The sequence below is a fragment of the Calidris pugnax genome, unplaced genomic scaffold (genome assembly GCF_001431845.1).
Source record: "Calidris pugnax isolate Ruff unplaced genomic scaffold, ASM143184v1 scaffold63, whole genome shotgun sequence".
NCBI classification, from domain to species: domain Eukaryota; kingdom Metazoa; phylum Chordata; class Aves; order Charadriiformes; family Scolopacidae; genus Calidris; species Calidris pugnax.
Window position 1 is genome coordinate 4,527,485 of NW_015090852.1, and position 21,010 is coordinate 4,548,494.

The 21,010-nt window shown below is 44.2% G+C and overlaps 1 protein-coding gene across 1 annotated transcript in view; it reads right to left on the reverse strand.

Moving 5' to 3' along the window:
- The window catches only part of NOTCH2 (notch 2), a 78,403-nt gene extending 66,204 nt beyond the window's left edge, over positions 1 to 12,199 (reverse strand). Inside the window, exons 1-3 of the mRNA XM_014943478.1 lie at positions 12,121 to 12,199; positions 1,928 to 2,187; positions 921 to 1,256 (exon numbers count right to left, since the gene is read on the reverse strand). Coding sequence (XP_014798964.1) covers positions 921 to 1,256; positions 1,928 to 2,187; positions 12,121 to 12,191 — 667 coding nt within the window. The 5' untranslated portion in view covers positions 12,192 to 12,199. The remainder of the gene's footprint in view (positions 1 to 920; positions 1,257 to 1,927; positions 2,188 to 12,120) is intronic.
- Between the last annotated feature and the right edge of the window lie 8,811 nt (positions 12,200 to 21,010).

A 21,010-nucleotide genomic window follows, 5' to 3' on the forward strand; every position in this document is an offset into this window, starting at 1 on the left:
GGGTTTAATATTTTTCCTAGAACTTTTTTTTTTTTTTTTTTTTTTTTTTTTTTTTTTTTTTTTTTTTTTTAAAAAAAAAAAAAAAAAAAAAAAAAAAATGTATCAGCCTAAAAAAAGCCACCCCGATACGCAAAGACAACTAGTACTGCCCTATGGTCAGCACTAAGTGGATGGGGAAGAGCAGGACAGGATGAGACCCCCAGGGTCCCAACCGGGTGCCATCTGGTCATCTGTAGAGACGGGTGTCCTGGTGATTGGAGCTCAGCTTGATGCTTGAAACCTCTACAGCCTGTGATCCTGAGTAAGCACATCACCCCTGCTGTGGATAAACTCAGGGCAGCCAACAGCATCAGAAAGCAGGCAAGTATAATTTATCTGGAGGTATCACAGGACAAAAAGGGTGTGGTGAGTTGGAAACTGTACCTCCTAAGATTTGGAGGAACTAGAGGAGAAAATGGAAGGGAATAGAACCCAGTATGTTTTAAGGGTAAAGTCTGAGGAAAGACACATGTTCATCTTCATTCAAGCATTGAAGTTAACTGTGGCCTTTACTGACACAAAACTATGTATTTGCAGAGGTTTACGTTCATGGAATTTCCCACTCCAAATGAACATTAGGAGATACCACCTTAATCTCTTTGAATCTGCCTCATCGTTCTTAACCTATTTGATTTTCTGCCACTAACTGGGTTCAAAAGAAATCTATCATTTCAAGCCTTCCCTTTTCTTCCCTTCCATATGATGAAATCCTGGCACTCAGAAATTAACATCAGAGCTTCCTGTCTTGCTGAGATTTCTGCCTTCCACCTTACTTTACATGAGTATCACACAAAAACTCCAAGAGGAGTTTTCAGAAGAACACAGACAGGAGTGCAGCAACATGACTGTGAAACCAAGCACTTTGAGAAAGCATCGTTTACCTGGCAGGCAGTTGCACTCGAAGGTGAAGTCACTTGTTTGATGGCAAGTTCCTCCATTCATACAGGGTGATGGTGAACATGGCACGTACACGCTCTCACAGCGATGCCCGGTGTAGCCCGGCTTGCACTGGCATCGGTATGAACCGGGCAAATTGACACAGGTCCCACCATGTTGACAAAGGCCTGGTGTGGCACACTCATTCACGTCTATCTCGCACTTCTGGCCAGTGTAGCCAGGCAGACAGGTGCAGGAGAACTTATTTCCAGATACAGTACAGGTACTTCCATTGGCACAAGGCTGTGATGTACAGGCATCAATCCACTGGCAATCCTTTCCTGTAGGATGGGGACAGAGTACTCCATTAATAAGTTGTTTCTATGGAAAATCATGTTTCCTTCATGCTACCTCAAAAGGGTTGGTGTACTAGGTCTTAAAATTATTACGGGAAAATTCATGTCTGCATTTTACAGTAATGTATTTGAAACAACAATCAATTTGCTGGTTACAGTACAAAGTAATTTTATTTACAGGCAGCAGCAAGATATAGAATGTTGTGATTTATAAAAATAACCCATGACCTGAAATCATACTATACACTGACAGTCACTCTTCTTCTATGTCCCCTTCAAGAATAAACGAAGTGAGTTTCCACGCTTCTCCTCAGGCCAATTATACTTTTCCCATGGATTTTGCCAGCCAAGTTTACTTCATTTTTTGTAGAAGGTAGTCTCTGAACTCAAAGTGCAACAGCCACTCCAGAGTAGCTTCTGCAGTCAGTTTTCCCACATGGACAACCCCACAAGATCTAAATGTTTTTCTGCTTACGCATAAAGGGGAGGGAGTTTGATTCCCTGACCCCCCTTTGCTTTTTCTGGTCATGAAGTCATTTCGACTTCTCATTTCCTGTGCAGGAACTAGTAAATTTGACAGCGTATTACAACTGCCCCAGAACATTCCAGGATGAAGTAACTCTCAAAGGAGGGAATCTGGAGGTACAGAACCTCACCTGTGTAACCTGGAGGACAGACACACTCGTATGTTTCCTGGCCGTGGGGATGACAGGTTCCTCCGTTCAGGCAGGGCTGGGACACATAGCAGAGGTGGGATTCGGAATATTGACACTCCTCTCCTGTGAAGCCTGGAGCACATTTGCAGGTAGCTTTTCCTATCAGAGACGTAGTTTCACAAGTTCCCCCATTCTTACAGGTATTGCTTTCACAAGGGTTTCTGTACTGGCAGTAGTCTCCAAGAAAGCCTTCTCGACACCTGCAACAGAGAAGAAATTATTTGCAGCACATTCCCCTCAAGCCTTGCTGTCCTGGGAAGCTATCAGAAATGAAGTCCCATCTTGAGCTTCATAGTCTTCGAATTTGCCATAATTAGTGGTAACAGTAACAGTCCTAAGTGCTAACGTCATAGATGTAACAGCTTTCCTCTGGGATTGTCCCAAATGAGACCACTGAAAACTTCAGTTCAGATTGTGAAATCGCTCATTACAAAATAAATAAAATAAAGAAATACTGCATACTATCAGCATTATATCAAATGCAGGAACAACTTCTTGCACTGCCCTTCAAAATGTTAGTAAAAGCCTAAATGCTAACAAACTGCTGAGTAACAATTAATCCCTTGCACCCACTCCCATTTTTAACAGGCGTCCTTTTTTAGAAGAAAAATCAATAGCTTCAGTGATAAACACCAGGTATCATCCATCTCCCGGAGTATTTATAAACTTTGTACAAAGGCAGCGTCTGAAGGCCCGAAGATCTGCAGCAGATCTTTCTCCGCAACACTCCCAGGAGACAGGGCTCTGCTGTTATCCCCATGTTGATAAGTGCATCTGAGAGGGCGACATGCCGAGGCCTGCGCTCAGCTGGCAGCCAGAGCCCTCAAGTCAGGTCTCCCACGCCCCTGGCGAGCACCCCAACGACAAGGTCATTGTTCCTCTGTCTCCCACAGAAGAAGGAATACACACACGCTATCTACAGCTCGGGCAATATTTTATACAAAGATCTGCAATTGCAGAATGATTGCAGTTATTTCTCTCTAACCTAAACTTATGTCAATACAGCCCGGCTACGCTTTGTCAGCTGCAATCCATCTTTTAAACGGCCTTTGTACTACACATTTTCCATTTAACTTGATACAGGACCCAGGCAAGCAAGCCTGCAAACCCCACTTGTGTGTCACCCACGGTTCCATTTGCTTCTTTCAGGTAGCAGAAAGCTGCAAGAGTATATGCTGGATAAAAATAACACCTAACATACAGAACAGGACCGTCCACTTGCAGGTTTTTTTTTCTGTAATGCAGAGCTGCATGTTTTAGCTGGTAATTAACCCAAGACACACACAGCCTGAGAGAACTTGTATTTCACAGCAAAAAAATTCAGGGGCGAATGTTAGATTTGCTTTGTTCCAGAACAGGATAGGTACAATTATTAGATCAATGATGTACTCAAAGGGAGGACATTCCAACTGCAAGAAATATGCAGTCTCCAGTTAGCCCCCCAGACAAGAATTTAACAGTAAAGAGACTGCCTTTTCCTTATGCTCTTAGAAGTGTACAGTGGATTAACACAAAAAAACCCCTCCCACCTAATATCTCGTACAGTGGATTAAAAAAACACAAAAAAACCCCTCCCACCTAATATCTAACTGGACATGCCTTAAAATTCAGTTTAAAAATCAAAGAATGGTTATGAAGCTATGCTTTAAACAGAATACTACAAGGATCTGCCTCTGTGCCTATGCTATTCAACACTTCTATCAATGAGTAACAACGGAAAACATCAACCCTGGTCAAACCTGTGGGAAAAGAGAAGACAAGCTCTTGACAGAGAGTAGCAACACAAACTGCTTTACAAGGCAGCCAGCACGCAAAGCCCACTTTAGCAACTGCGAAGCCATAGAGCTAGAAACCAAACACAGACAGCATCCTCCCCAAAACAGGAGACTGATCCGGGAAAGACAGACTTGCTCTGGTGGTTCCTAACAGCCAGCTGCACGTGAAATCACAGCATGACAGTTCGGCCAGGAGCATCGTAGTTTGTGTACAAACAACAAACATCAAGCAGAAGTAAATGAGACTGTGCTACGCCTAGTGTAATACACAGCCATTGCTCACAACCATTACATCAGCTACGGTGTGTACTCTTTGAGAGGGAAGAGCTGAAACTAATTCAAAGAAGCCAAAAGTAACAATTAATAGAAATCTTGATGCAATGTAAAGCTCAAGTAGCTCAGTCTATTTATCAAAGGGAAAGGGGAAGTAAATGGCTCATCAAAAGCTTCAAGGATCCATAAAGAAACTCAGATTTAACAATAATTCCCAACCTAGATGGTACAGGGATAACGGAACTGGGCGGTCAGAAGTTCAAGCTAGATAAACTCAAATTAGGAATAGGGTAATATCTTTGTCTTCAGACACAGACTTCTACGCAGTCTCTCAGCAGTGGAGAGAAACAACTGGAACAACGCATTTAAGGTCGCAGTGGAATTTCTCCATCACTCACGCTTGTTTAGAAGAACACCAGGATTGGCTGTTTCAGAAAGAGTATGCACGCTAGTTCAAACACAGCTATTCACAGAGGTTATTATCCGAGTTACGCAAGGGGTCATTACTAGATGACCACAACTGTTTTTTCTCATGTTAAAATTTATTAAATAGCTTCAGCCCTATGTCTAAAGCAGGAAAGTCATATAATAGATGTGCATAATCGTAATTTACCATTCCCCACATCCAAATTAGGCTCCTTTCACCATACCTTAATACTTTCAACTTCGTACCCAAGAACAGACATGAAAGAAGCGTTTTTGCAGGGCAAGGCAGGATTAATGAAGTTACAGAAAGCGAATCCTGGCACAACACCGTTTGCAGAATATCCTCTGCCTCTTGTGCCCTCCTCGGCGTAACAGCTGAAGGCTGTCAGTCAGCACGAGCTGCTGCCACGTCACACACCAGAGGCAAGTCTTCGGGTTCCCTAGGCTTCAGCCATGGCAGTTCCATAGGCTTCCTTCAACATCCCAAATCCCTCCTCGACATGGATTAGAAACGAGTCCAAGCGCCAGCGGGCTACAGCGCGGCTTTGTAGGAGCTCGATTGCATAGAAATCTGGCACCCAGCAAGGACGGCTGTGCCAGAAGCTGGAGGAGACTGCTTCACTCCCACGGCATTCAAGCCTGCACACGGTGGACTGGCTAGCTCTGCTCGGAGACCGTCTGGGTAACTACAATTAAATCATGTTTCTGGACATCTATATGCAGCTGATGAAAGCCTAAAGTCAAATTCAACTTCGGTCCCAGAAGGCTCGTGAGATTTCATTATAGGGAGTTCTTCTGGGTTCACCACCACCAGCGAGGGGGAGTTTGGGGCAGCTGGGCCACCCTCGGTGTCAGCAGTACATCAAGCTCCTCAGCACAACTGCAGCAAACACTTCTAGTTCTCTTTATCACGAAAGGAAAGAGCAACAAACCAGAAATTTATAGAGCCCCAACTAGGGCATCTCATCAGGCAAACAAGAGGGGCCCCCCCAACACCACCTAGCACTCCAACAAATACAAAATAAACCAAAGCACACCTAAAAAGATAAGTCCTAAAGCGCTTTTTTCATTGAGAGGCTGTGAAACAAACTAGAAAGTCTAGAGGAACATCTCATGTTTTGTCCGCAAACAAACAAGCCACCAACATAACACCTTCTCGCCCACTCCCCACCACCCAGGGATGCTGGAAGGTGTGTTTAATTGCTGCCCCTGGGTAACAGAGAGGAGGGAGTCTAAACACTGATTAAGAGTATTGCTGGTGTGATTTAAAGAGGAAAGCCGAGACCTGTGCTCTAAAACACCACTTGCAACCATCACCCACAAACGGCCCAACATTTTGTACACAAATGTTCTGGTATAAAGTTGAAGAGCGCTCCAAGACCAGGCTTGTTCTGGTATCTTCTGAGGCTAATCAGAAAAACATGAGGGAGCGCTCCAGAAGGGAACAGCAAAAGCTCTTTTAACTTTAGCTATTTATATTTGGAAGGGAAAAAGCCTTACAGAATATGCCAGAGGGAACATGCCTGACTGTGGAAAGATGGAAGATCAGGTATACATGGCCCTCGTACCCACCATTTTCTTCTCCTCCTGGAGAAGTGCTTGGTCACACAGTTACGCAATTTTCCTCTCTAGCAATTCGGTGCAATCCTTTTTTGAATGCTAAAGAACAAAAAACCTACAGTCCAGATTTTCAACCATGTCTCCTGTCATCAACATTTCTAGGCACAAATACTAGCAATTTAGTTCTAAATGTTGGCGGAGACAAAACTGCAAATATTTGCCCCTGATTCATGTTGGGCACCACATTGTTTCTCTAAAAATAGAGGCAAACACTGAAAAAGCAGGGTCTAAGTCCAGATGACTTTGAAGGATATGATTATCGTCAACAGAAACTCCAGCTTCCCACCACCCTTGCTCTGCTCTCTTCTCATCCCAACCTACTCTTTCAAGTTCTCATTCTGAGATGGGAAAAAAAAAAAAAAAAAAAAAGCCACTTGTCTACAGAGCAGCTTAAAATTGTAGCAGCTTGTGTCAGCTCCAATGACATGCTCAGAACAGGAAACCGAATCTTTTCCAAATAAAAGCCACTGTTTCTCCTCAGTTTTCCATCTCGCGCTCAGAAACAGAAACAGGAAGATGCAGTTTGTTCTGGCACTTTCTGGAAGCACACAAGGTCTCTTAACCTACTTCAACAGGAATTTAATCTTTTAAGAACAAATTTCACATACAACTTAATTCAAATCATGATTTCTGAAAGCCAAAGAGTTTGAAATGGGAAAATGTCCTGTGGGCTGCATCAGCTATGCAGCTGCTTCTAATTAAAGCTTCTCCTTTACTCTCTCTGGGCTACTTTCCAGCACAAATACTTTAGTCAGAGCTCAGCCCATTTTTTTTTTTTTTCCCCTCCTTTTCAGCTCCAGCCTGCATTCGCCTTCGCTCAGGCTCTCATGGAGCTAAACAAGAGACGTAAAAACAAAATGAAGGTATTTATCCAAAGTTGAAGTATCCACAAATCCCAAGCTGCATTCACTCTAACAAGCTAACGCTACGAAGTGAAAGTAGAAGACTCACAAAAGCTGCATTTTTGGCTCTTCTGCCACAAAACTGCATTGAAGTTACCTCCCAACACTTAGCTCTCTCTTGCTTTCAAAAGAATTCTGGAAAATATGTCTGGTCTGTTGGAAAAAATCTCCTCATCTGCTGCACTATACTTGCTTGGGCACATTCATAGGACAGTCTCTGCAAATGCACCTTATAGAGGGTTTTAACCAGTCTTCCAGATGTTTGATTTTCATGGGAGTTTCCTATTCGGGCCCAGTGATATCATCTGGAGATGCACAGAAGGAAGCAGATGGTTTTAATTTAAAACGCGAAGGGAAGAATTCCCTGGTAGTCTCGCTTCTCCCCCTCCTCAACTCAACGCCCACTTCGCTTCCACTGGAAGATGCTTCAATGAAGCTGGGTGTGTGTGTGTGTGTGTGTGTAAAAAAAGTGCAGTCTGATGACTAACGTGAGAAGGGTCTCAGCTATTTTGCTACAGATTTTAACCAGACTTCCCTCTGGCTCCCGACTTCTGACTCCCACACCTACACCTCCTTCTCGGGAGGGAGAACAGGATTCTCTGGTTAGCTTTACAAACGCTCCTTCCCATGTCTCAAGGCTCCCAATCTATGCGTCATACTTTGAATGTAAACCACGGGATGGGACGGCCTCTGGGTTGCACGTTTAAAGCCGAACACAGCTATTGTTCCTGCTCCACGGAAGGCGTCCCCCCAGCACACCACCCCCCAGCACACCGAGGAGCACCAGCAACCGGAGCCCCGACAGGCTGAGTTCAGCTTTTTCTGTCCATCGGAGCTGTGAACAGCTTTTGGTCTGCACAGGTAAATCAATCCCAGTAGAAAACTTTGATTGAGTGACTCGAATCGTCCCTTCGTTCCCAGATTTGAAGCTAAAAGTGGGTGTGCTCTCTCCCATTCCCCCCCCCCCCCCCCCCCCCGGTCTTGGTCTCTGGGGTCTCCTTTAACTTCTGAAAGGAGACAGAAGGAAACGGGAAAGGGCAGCCCATTCTCAGAAAGGGACAACTTTTCAACTTTTGCATTTAGCCTCTTCTGGAAAACTCTCAGACCTTGTCCTGCTACAAGGTCTCCTATGGGTATTCCCCATTCACTGGTCTAGGAGTGATTAGTCTCCCGAGAGAGACCCTGAGAAGATATCTGCCGCAGTCTCGGAAGCGGTTCTGCAGCCTAGGATCTTGCCTTCAGCCCCAGAAGTCCTCTTAAATCTGAGTTAAAGTTCATTTATGAAGATCCAGCTGGAAAGAAAGGCGGGTCCAAAACCTGGAGTTAGTGAGGGCTAGAATTGGGATAGAAGCCCCTTACTGCCATGTTGTTGTTGCTGCTTTGAGTTTAGAGTGCTTTGAGATCCTCCTGATGCCAACAGGTAGGAGGTAAAAACTGTATCCTGCAATGTAAAAGTGTGCACAAACTTCTGCACGCAGTGAGAAAAAACACTGCTCACTGGAGAGGCCCAGAAGCACACAAAGCTGCAGAGATCCAACAGCTTTGAAAGGATGTGCTGAAGGAGACTGTCCTTTTGGAATTGGTCAGCTTCAGCAGTCTCCACTTTCAACTAAGCACAACAACAAGCCATGGTGTCACTGTACTTTCTTTTTCCTTTTTTCTACTTTTTTTTTTTTTCCTACTTTGGCCATTAGGACCCAGCAGAAGACACTGGAGTTAAAGCAGTGCTTTGGTTCATACAGAGGTACCGATATCCCTTCTGGGCACACAATGAGCAACAGTCCCGAGGTAAAAAAAATAAAATCCCATCTTAAAAACCTACAAAAGAACGGGAAGTAGCAGGGCCCAGTTTCCTCCCTAAACCTTGGAGCACCCCTTCCCCTGCTCCCCTCCTTCTCACTTCTGCTTCTCTCCCTGGCACCCTCTTGCTTCTGCTCCTTGTCTCTGGGGCACAGGGGAGGGAAGTTGGGAGAGGACACAGCTGCCAGGCATGGGGAAACCAGTCCAGAAACCCTCCACATCAGGGTCCCACCTGCTGCAGAGCAGGCTCTCACCCGCAGAGTGCCAAAAAATCCCTGCTTCTCCTTGAAACAGCTTCTGGTACCCAACACCTTCTCAGAGAGGATGCAAGAAGAAGACTCCTTCATGCCCAACACCTCAATGTGCAAAAGAGTGCCTGGAGATGCTTTAAGGGTGGAGGGAGGAGGGGTGGAACAAAACCAAAACCCACCACAGAGCAATGCCAAGCCAAACCACAAGCTGAAAATGCCTTTTGTCAAAGCAGTGCCCAGAAAGCTTGGAAGGGCAGGTCCTCTTCATCCTGCCACTGCCAACACAGCCATATTCCTTGGAATAAGGTCTGTGTCCTCCCCATGCCAGTCACTGGATGGGCGTAGAAAGATCTCTCCAACAGACATTCTGACCTTGGGAGACGCAAACACAGGGATGTGTAATTTTCTAAATATAAAAATCAAGGTCAAAGAAGGTCAGTAATTCTACCGAGCAGTGCCACAAAGTGACAGCCATGGGCCAGCAGCGTCACCAGGGGAACGGAGCTACTTAAAGGGCGCTCGCAAGAGCAATCTGATAAAGATCCAACTCCGATTTCCTTACAAGGGTCACAATCGCTGTTCCCACAACAGAAGCCAGATGCACCAGAATAAAGGTTTCTTCACAGAAAACTGGCTTTCTCTTTTAATGGAGTAGAGGCTACAGGATTTTTCTGACAAAGGAAGCCGTTCCAGCACTGAGCTGCCACTCGCTGCTTTGCCAAATATAAAGACTAGATGTTTTGCTTATCAGTGCTTACGTTACTCATACCTTATTATATATGATTAACTCTGATGCAGGTTCCCCCTCAGCTATTCGCTTGTTTCTTACACACAGCAAGATTAACTAGATGGACCGACCACACGCTAGAACAAACAACTTGGCCAAGAGGAGGTACAGAAAGAGGAAGAGAGCCTATTATAAAAACTTATTGCCCAGCAGAGGAAGTACTGCAGAAAACTTGAAAAAAGTGGAAGGGGTGGAGATTTAGCTAATCGGCGAGTGATCCCGCAGAGCTAGATGCCCAGCCACTCGCTTTAGTAATAAATTCAGTTTCCTGAATAAAACATTTCTACTCTTACAGGCATCAAACATTCAGAAAGTCATTTAGGCTACCGTACCAGACAGAAAGTTCCCCTATTCAGAGTTCCTCATAGTGCAGGAAAGAAAAAAAGTTAAAACCAAAACAGGATGCTAAGCATCAGCCTGCTAAAGGTAGAGCCTCCACAACTAAGGGGTTTTTTGCAATTTTTTCCTTCCTTCCTTTCTGCAAAAAAAAAAAAAAAGGGTTCTTGAGCCAGAACTGGAAAACAGACACATACTAAGCTCTGTATACAGGTCACTATTAGCCTTTCCAATGACCCTGGCACCTATATAAAGGGACTGAGGTGTTCCTTGAAGGAGGGGTTGGCTTAAGACCTGCAAGACGACTTTGCACAAAAAGGAAGAACTCAACATCAGAATTATAAATAATTCTATGCACTAAAAAAGAAATAACCGTAAGAGTGGTCAAAGCTGCCACTGTGATAAGGGAAATGTGTCAAGATCTAGACTGCACTACAAATACTGAACGGAAGTTAATCAGATGAACAAACTTTTTCTTTTTATATATATAGATACAGTCTAAGACATGGTTAAGAGGAACATGCAAGTTGGAGAAAACATCCCTATGACAGTACAAGCGGCACCAACATCAATACCAGTCTTGTTTATTACCTTCACCATGACCCACATACTTCAGCTCCAGACTAACACGCTTAAGTACGTGTCAGAAAGACCTATTAACTTCAAGCAATTTCTGGTTTCAGTCTTAAAATACAGGTGAAAAGCAGGAAGAGTTCCAGATTTCTTTTTTAGGTGGCCAGCCCATTTCTGTTAACAGCAATACAAAGCCATGGAAAGGAAAAGACTAGGAGGCAGTAATAGTTAAAAAATTGGGGGGGGGGGGGGGAAACCAACCAGGGAATAAAAAGTTAAATATTTGCCTTTCTATGGCCTTTCTGCACATCAGATATTGATTTGAAACTGAGAACCACCTCAAATTAGATTATGATTTCCCCTTTGTGTGCCACAGGTGCAATTTAAGTATATAGAGTTTTATGTACCACATTAACAGAAAGAACTAAAGGTTGTGGCCAGGGAAGACAGATGCGTAGAAATGGGTAAAGAGGGGAGTTGTGTGTTAGCCAAGCTAAATCAGCAAGACAAAATTCGCTAACATTTAAAGAATGTTGGCATTAAGAAAAAAGGGATTTAGCATGCTAGAAAATGGCACAAGTTGCACTGATGAAGTAAACAAGGTTTAGAAAATAATCCATTTACTGCAGTCACAGTAAATTAGCTCTGCCAAACAAGGAGGATTTATCTTTTTGCAAAGTATCGTTTCATTTAGAAAAAAAATAAATCTAAATACTGCATTTTGAAAGGTGAACTGCATTTACATAGATGTGATAACATTCTCCAGACACCACACACCCCGCCAAAGCTCCTGCTGATCAGCTTTCCATGCAGCAGCAAAGTGAAGCCACCATTGAAGAGGGGCGTCAACAATTACCAAAATCAATTAGGCGATAAAGACAAATGTGGGTGTTTGTTTGGGATTTTTTGTTAATGTGTTTTTGCAACACCCACATATCACTTGCTCTCCAGCATGTAGAAGGGAACTGGCACATTTCGGAGTGCAGAGTAGTACTGAATAACTCATAAAAATACTCAAATTGGGGCTGGAGCTCTACAACATACGGCAAGCTGTAAGATGGAGAGGAAGTTCCAACTTAATTTGTGGGTCTGGTAGCAAGGTACAAAGTTCACCTCTATCACCACTTTACCCTCACTTCCTAAACTAATGCGAAAATTAAACTGACAAGATCCAAACTGAAAAATCTGAAGAAGAATCCCAGATTTCTTATGTTACAAAAAGCTAGCGCATAAGAACTAATGCATTATCACGAAACACCAACTGTGCCAAAACCGTTACGCTGAATGCACCCAATAAGAAAATCTTAGCAATTCACATTTCCTTTCTGGCTAGGACCCTGAATGAAAGAAGACTGGTTAATGAAATTGATTAGAAATGAAACTAACTTACTTGCAATATCCTGTACCGTTTTGATATGGAATGCACTTTCCCTCATTAACACATGGCTTGGAATCATCCATACACTGCAAAGCTGAAAGAAAAGAAAACAACAGTCAAATCAGTAGCCATACATGTCAAGTCAAAGCTTTATTTGCATATTTTGGGGAATGAAAAAATCTTACAGTAGAGAATTTTATATGACTGGAACAAAAACAAAGAGACTATCACATAGTTTAATTTAATCTCTGGCAGCATCAAAAGAGCCAGACTGAAAGGAGAAACAAATACAGATTTCTTCAGCAGGCAAGTAAATGTTTCCAGAAATTCTTTTAGGTAGATTTTCAAAGCAAAGCATGGAGTAACTTCAGCAAGCTACAAAGACATTCGTGTCAGCGCTTGTGCATTTTGGGTTAAGTGTCACCAATTACTACTTTCTGATCAAAATTCTGGACTGAAATTCTCTGAAATAAGAGGTAACTGCTCCAAAGCCACCTTTCACAGTATTTTGTCTCAAATTCTTCTCTAGGGACACTTGGCACTGAAATAGAGGTCCCCCTCATAAGCTCACCTGCTGCATGCTCCTAGCAATCCAGAATTTGCTGCAACATCATTATGGTTTTGACACCCTGACTTCAGTCAGGATGGGGTTTGGAAGCAAGAGAGAGCATCCGAGGTGTTAAAGACATTCAGCAAAGAATTTGGTATTTCTAAGGAGGAGATACTCTGTAGCTCAAACTCGACACTTTCGGTATTATGTTTTTAAAAAGGCACTAGGTAGGATACAGTTCAGAGAGGGTCAACTTTTATCCAGGTCTACTGGGAGCTCTGGGGGAGCCTGTCCTGATGGAAGGAACACCTCAAGCTCCAGCTCTGCCAAGCGCTCACCTCTTCCCAGGGCCCTGAAGCAGCACACCGTGGCTACTTCTGAAGTGACCAAAAGGGGCGAGAACTATGGAAGCCCTGCAGGACCAGAGGGCACTCCAGAACCACAAAAATATAGCCAGTGCACTTAGACCACTTAAATAGCACCGAATGAGCGGATACACCTCTTGGAACCAGAAGATCCAGGTCCTGTCCTAAAGTTATCCACATACCCAGAAGTCCCATGCTCTTCCCAGCCTCCAGTCCTGTCTCCAGGCCCCTGAAAAACCACACATTTCTATGCCTTCATGTACCCCACTTCAACAACCTCAATGCATTTGGAAAAGCATTTAACTAATCTCAAAGGCACCCAGAGGCATCAAGAACATCCAACCACCTAAACTGCCCGCTTGTGTACCAGCTGCTGTAGGGCAGATTACCCTTAAAAAAAAAAAAAAAAAAAAAGGACACTTTTCCTTTCCTCAAGGGGTATGAAATTTTTTATATAAAAAAATCAGCAAAGACCATCAGGGAAAACTGATCCAAACCATCCCCAAAGCTTGTATGCTGGTGACTGGGGAATGGGGCTCAGGAACAGAAGAGTTAAGGCACGAGTCCCACTGAGCTCTCCCTGCAACCCAGCCTGAATTCAGTCCAGCAATTAGACAGCTTGGAACGGACTCCAGTTACTGCTATCCAGGGCTTGAAGTGTTATTTCTCCATAACCCTGGAGCACGTAAACAGGTCACACTCACTACGAGGCACTACAGGAGCATTTCACGCTTGCCATCCCTGTAGAGAATACAGTTAAGTTAAACCTCTCAGGAAAGTTATCAGTATTTCCCACAATACAAGTGTGCTTATTTTTTTTTTTCAGAACTCAAGTTAACAGAAAAGGGGCACTTGGATGGCGCTGCTTCTACAGAGCTCTCAGGAAATGAACAAAATTCCACTCTGAGCCCCTTTCAGATAACCCCTGAGGTCAGGGTTACTAAGCGACAGAAATATTAACGCGGATTTTGCATGGCATTCCCCCCCACAGCGGTTAAAAAACACTTACACTGGTTTGCACCTGTTTGCACTTTCCCCCCCCCCCCCTCTCCCGTTCAACGGGAACATCCCCAAGGCTTCCACTCCAAACTTCATCTGCTTCTGTCTAACACCCCAGCAGCTTGTTTCCACGGCAGAGATTAGCTCCAGTTGGCACATGGCACTGCTCATGAGAAACTGCAAAAGGACCTCTTTTCGGTCGGATCCAGGCTCCTCTTACCCCCTGGGCTACTCCAGGGAAGGTTAAAAATGAGCCTTACCACCTTTCAGAGAGCCAGGAGGGGAAGCAGGCTCGGTACTCCCATCTCACCGCCTTGAATTTAATTTTCCTTCTTTTTTCACCCCCATCGAGCCGCTGGAGCAAATACTCAGGGGATTATTTCCCTTTGTGCCCCGTGCTTTCAAACACAATTTTGTAATCTCTTGGAGTGCCCGCGTCCCCGGCGAGCAGGGAGCAGCCAGTCGATTTTGTAACCCAGGGTAAGTAAAAGCTTAACCAGCACTTGGCCAAAAAACCACCTCCCGGCACAACGGCGTGGAGGGGAACCAGAGGGTGACGGCTCCCGGGGTCGCAGGAAGGATCCGAATCACTGATTCCTGCTTAGCTCGCTCGGCCAAATACTTTGCTAAAGCCTCTCTGCCCTGCCTGTAATGATTAATTTTCTCCCGGTTTTTGACAAATTATTCCCGCCGTTTAGCAGGTCATTAAACTACTACTGGTCCTTAGAATTCTTTAACAGGGGCACGTAGCGAACAGGGGGAATTCGGGCAGCTAAATATATATTTTTGCATGTAGTAATTTAGAAGCAAAAGAAGCCAAGAAAACAAAAGCAAAAAAGGCTCTGCTGCGCTTTTTCAGCTGAAGACTAAATTAGGCAGACCAGAAATACATTGAAATGCAACTAGACCTGAAGTGAATGTAAATGTAACCATAGTCTATATTAAAATGAGTATTAAAAAGTAACATGACCACTTTTCTTTAAAAAAGAAATCACAAGGGAAATTGAAGACTACAGTTCTCACAGTAAAATTAGCATTTCTGTGCACAAAGCACTGTCTTCCTGTATTTCATGAAATCTTTAACAATTTCACAATGCATGCAAAACCCAGGCATTTCAACACGACTTACTTCAAAAGCTACTTTTCTGCTATTCGGCCATGCTGTGCTCAAGAGTTAATAGTATCAGAACCTCTACCTTCTCCCTCAGTCAACCTAAAAAGCATGCTTTGCTACATCCATCACGTTAACTATAAAAACACTTTGGTGGGTACAGCATGAGAGAAGACAGCCTTGTCTTGAAAAGATAAAGCCACTTTTCTAGAAGCCATATATAGATAGCATCAGCAGGCGGTCAAGGCTTTGAGTCTAATGGGCTGCTTTTGACAGTCCTCTTCTGTGTTTAAAAGAAGTACAGCAACAGTGAATTATTTTTTGGTTTTCTGGACTGGCTCTAGCTTGCCAAAACCGCCAAGACTATCAGAAGCTGGGTTAGCTGGGTGACCAAACACAAGCAGCCATGTTTCAAGTCCTCAGAGTCTACTGCATTTTAACATATTGAACCACCTTATGATTCTTCTCCACCCTTTTGGGCATATTACAGGAGTATCGGGGAAACACTCCACGATTATCAAAAGACTGGCTCCTTATGAAGTGCGGAGGCCACTGCTTTGTGAAAGAAGCACCCAATTTCTAGCACACATACCAAAGTTTGAAAGTTTGAAAGACTTCTCGGAAGAGGGCTCTAAGTGTACCCAAGATGATTGTTATTAGCTATACTACCCAGCCTGCAGTCTGTACAAAAGCTTGCACATCCCTGCATTTAGACACAAATTCTAACCTGCCATTTAACTAGCCAACCAGGGCTATTCTCCAAGGCCAGAGAGGAAAAAACAGTTAGCCACTGCTGTAAAACAAGCATAGGCATAAAGTGTGACTTGCACTATAGGGAAGTGCTGTGATTCGCAACCTCTGAACCTACCAAAGCTCACACTTCACTGAAGAACAATTTGACCCAGGCTTATTCTTTTTTGGCTAAAAAGAGAGTTAAAGCAAATCTAGGAGGAAAAGAAAAGTTGTGTTTCTGCCTCATTGTTCTTCAGGATGCCAAGATGATCCGGACTTGTTGATTTGGTTTCTATGCTTGATCTGCCTACTATAAATTCAGATATTTCTAGGCTAGAAAATTAAAAGAAATAGTGGAGGATTAAGACCAGAAGCTGTAAGTATCAGAGTCCAGCGTTTAAGAGAGAAGACTGCTATAGGGAAACAGAACCATAACCAGAGAAAATCTGAAAGGGCTTTGTTGTAAATACTGAAAGGAAAGCAATGCCAATAAACTCCTCACCCACAAGTTCAGAAAAAGTCAAGCAGAAAAAAAAAAAACAAACGTAAAACGCCAAAACAATTAGTGCTGTGAGGAAGAGACGTTATAAAGCTGGTTTCCTGTACCTCTGTGGTTGATTATCCTGCATCTAAGAAGGTACAGGTTCTGACCAAATGTTTTACTTCAAAGAAAGGGAGAGCAATATTCTGGCCGAGAACACAGCTGAGCTTGTGGTACAGCTTTCTCCTTGGAAGGACACTGCATGGGTCTCTCTGTTCTTTCTGTCCACAAATTTTCCATTAAATTCATAGAAACTCAGTATCTTTTACAAACCTGGACCTCTGTCATACATGGCTCAAACTCATCCGTAGGTTTAAAAACTCTCTTGGAGGAGGAAAGTGGAAAACAACCTACTTGAATGTAGAAAAGTCAGGCTAAAAACACACTAAAGAAAACTGCAGGACAAAATAGGTTTCAATAACCTTCATGCAGTCAGTGGATTTTCTGGCTTGACTGACGTTTATGAGAAACAGCTTGTGATTTCAGCTGTGTTGGCCATTATATATGGGGAGAAAGGAGGAAAAGGATTCAAAGAGCAGCAACTTGGGGAATCCTTACGCAGGCTCAAGATGCTTGCACAAGGTGGATCAGCTTGGAGAGGACAACCACCAGAATGGTGAGAAACACCAGCCCCACTAGAAATCACAGGGTCTCAAATTCCAAGTGAGCTAAAAACAGCTTCAGATTCCCTTCAGGAAAAACAGAGCATGAAAAAAGAAGCCTGGAGGAAATGCTGAAACGTGAGGTGCCATTCTGCGGGAAGAGCAGTAGGTCCTCCCCGTGCAGAAGAGGGACAAAATGCTCCACAGTGGCACTGCACAAACAGCTGGCAAGGAGTGAGAAGCGCTGCACAAATGGAGAGAATACCCAAAGATAACCAAATTTTGGAGGAAAACCACAAAGCGGTGATAACTAATTACGCTGTTCACTAACCTCAACAGATTACAGTTCCAGTGAGATTATACACTAGGGAAGAACCCACTAGTAAGTGCTACCAAAAAAAAAAAAAAAAAAAAAAAAAAAAAACCCAAAGAAAATGCCATTTTCTTATTTTCAAAGTACAGATCACCCCATTGCAGCCACACTCAGGTTTAGAAAATGTTTAAATTGAGCAGTTTGCACATCGCAGGCAGAAGGTAGTCATTAAGGACAAAGCTTGTGTACAAGGCATAGAAATCATCTGCAAAGTAAAAATGCTTTAAGTGGATTATTAAGACATCTTCACTGGTTTTACACCACAAGGGCCTGAAATCAGTTGGGTAACACGAGGCTCATCAACTGAGGAGCTGAGCAGAGCTCAGAGGAGTGTGAAGGCACCCAGCCAACAGCCCGTACCTTTGAAAAGGAAAACCCCAATGGCTGAACTGGTTTTCTTCCCTAGCTTTTCAAGGCTTTGTAAGAAAAGCGCAAAAGAAAACATTTAAGTGGATTTTAGAAGAGTAAGTCGGTCAGAAGGAATTCTGCGTTAGAAGTCCATCAGGTTATTCGGAACTCAAGGGGTGCTAACAGCAAATCTGACTACATGAGGCCCTCGGACACACAAAACTTCATGCCCTGCCATTCTCTTTAAAAATCTCTCGCCCAAACTTCTAGGAACTGGCAAAAACTACTGATCAGCCCTCCGAAGAGCAGAGTTGGGAACCATTGTGCAAATTCAGAGTGGAAGTTTTTCTGTCCGTGGGGTCTGAGGCCCAGGAACCTGCAGGAGGACTGTTATTTCCATCAGATGCACCTACAGTTCACTGTTCCTGGTGAAAAACTACAAGTTGTAACACCTACTGAATTCGAAGATAAACTCATAATACACTTGGAAAGTCTGTCAGTCCTCATATTCCCTATTTCCTTGCACAGCTACTGTTCCCTGCCTTACCCTGCTTCCAGTTTTCCAAACAAAGCCGAAACGCCTAAAATCCACAACAGCAGCATAAAGCATTGTTGGTTTGTGGTTTGTTTTTTTTTTTAAGAAAAAAAAGTTTTCAACAAAAAAAATGTCGGGAAGGCAATTAAAGAGCTGAAGAGGTATTGGTGTTTCCATGGCAATCTGGCAGACGGGAGCCATGCTCGCGTCTTCTCCAAGGTCTTCCGTCATTCTCCGGCCCTAAATCTTTATTAATTTGCACGTTTAGGATGTGTGCCTGTGCAGAAAGGCCGAGTCCCACCGCCGGTGCCGAGCGGCCCTTCCGCAGCCCTCCAGGCTGATGTCAGAGAAACGAGATGAGGACTTGCTGCGCGGAACAAACAGCAGATGCCCGTGCCATTTTGAGATACAAAGCTCTTTTTTCATCCTCCTAGCAGTCTAAAAAAAGGACATGTGCCCTAGGAACAGACTATTTTCCAAACAGAACGAATGATTATTTCTGCAGCTCTCAGATGACCGTGTTTAGAACGATGCGAGCACTGTTCCTTCTCGACGGGCACTCACAGCCCCTTGACTTCTGCTGGCAAGATGATTTCGGCGTGAATTCAGAGAAATCAAGAATATAACGACAAACAGACTTTTAGGGAAGGTCTTCCCCTCCCCTACCCCCCAACATGGATAACATTTCCCCAAAGGAGGGCTGAGAATTAATAACCTCTGTATCATTCCTTGGCATGGCAGTCATTAGCCATGAGTACCAACCTAAAGGCAACTACATGACTTCTGAAGTCACAGATTGTGGCTGTTTGGTCTTGCTGTTAATAAAAATTGACAAGCCCAGAAGAAAGGGGCTGCCAGGGTCCCGCTGCGGCTCCTTCACCTACTCCTTGTCCTGGGTTCAAGCCCCAGCTGTTGGGGTGTGTGTGTGTGTGTGTGTGTGTGTGTGTGTGTGTGTGTGTGTGTGTCCCTCACAGCCCAGATACTAGTTTTGAAAACGGGAGAAGCTGGAGAAGAGCAGGACCAGAGCACACACTGAAGAGAATTACCCACTTATTGCAACAGCAGCTGAGACACCTAAAAAAAGAGGGAGGGAGAGAGGGAGGGAAATAGCTGAGGAAGCTGACAAAAACCCAACCCACCCATTGTAAGAGAGTCAAATGCCAAATGCCACCAGAGGCACCAGTCCTCTTTTCCCAAGGATTCGAGTCCTGAGAACGTCAGCCAGAGGATCTTCACGTCTCTCTAATCTGACTAAGCGATGCCCTGCAGGAAGCGATGCCAGCTCCCCAGATTCTCATCACGCTCCCTTTTGAAAGTCTAAACCAGCATCTTTTGATAAGAACAAATTCGACAGATGGTAACACCTTCAGAAGATGGAGTAAAACTCGCTCCTCCGTAAGCAAATCCTTATCGAATGGAGTAGCACTGTCAGCGCTACCTGAAGCCCTCCAAAGTTTCACTGTTTGAAACTTGTGGTCCACATCAACCCACCACCTTTCTGCCACACTCTGGACTAAAAATGTCTCACAACCCGTTAGAAACATGGGCTGACACCCAACAGCCACCCTGTGAAACTGGGGCTTAGCACCACCCAGGTGTGAATAACAGTGGGTTAATTAGGGTGGGCTTCTCGGCCTGATCAGAAGAGGAGCGAATGGTTCCCAGCAATTATCCAGGAGAGGATCCTCACCGAAGGCGCAGGTGTTGCCGCCCCACCCCAGCTCACCCAGGCTTCAACAGCAGCCTTGTGCAAAACTCAAATCGACGGCCCAACTGGAAAAGCGAGTTGCCACGCCATGGGGCTTGCATGATGAGGCAGAGCGGAGCAGCCCAAGCCACAGAGCTCGGTGCATCCAGAAGCCTCCCATTTATTGACCAAGAGGGCTGACGTCAGATACCTGCCCTCTCTTGCACAAGAGCATCCAGACAGTTGAATGTGCACCTGAAAAATACCCTTTCGGTGACTACATCTCTCCCATTAATCCCGGCCACAGCTCTCACTCCCAAGAACCAGATGCAGGTCAACGTTCTCGTGAACATCAGGAGGCATCTTCAGTCTAGATTTGTCTCCTCCGATGACCAGCCTTTTGTTTAGCACCGGGAAGAGATTTCACCCACAATGCCAAAAGCTGCTGCAGATGGGGAGGACCTCACCCATCCCAGTAGGTATCTGTGCCCAGCCAAGTGACAACAAGTGAAACCACAGCTACTTCTCCTCTCAGCCCCTGTTCCAGATGGAACTCAGATTATTAGCAACAAACTGATAAAGTGCTGGTATGGAGGTACAGTTTAACTAAGTGGATTTGACATTTAGTCTTTGCAAAAATAGTATTTTGCCATCTTACTGGACTGTGTGAGCCACTTCCAGAAACAACAGTCCTACCATGCACCACACCTCTACCCTACCGAGAAAATACATTTCTGAATTTATAAAGCGCCTACCCTTAAAAGGTTTTTTATTTTCCCAGCCCCTTTTGAGCAAAGCTAGCCAAAACACACTCAGGAAACTGATTATTTATTTATTTTTTTACAACTCCAACCATTTTCTTGCAACATATTAGTTAAACCAAAGCAAGTCAGATTTCAGAAGGGTTTACCGGAAGAAAAAAAACAACAACAAACACACAAAACAAAACAAAAACAAGCAATATTTCTCCCGGGAAACCAAATATGACCATTTCAAAGTCAAAACAGATCGATCAATTAACCTGTAACCAACACAGAGCCAAAACTCCGCAGAGAAGAG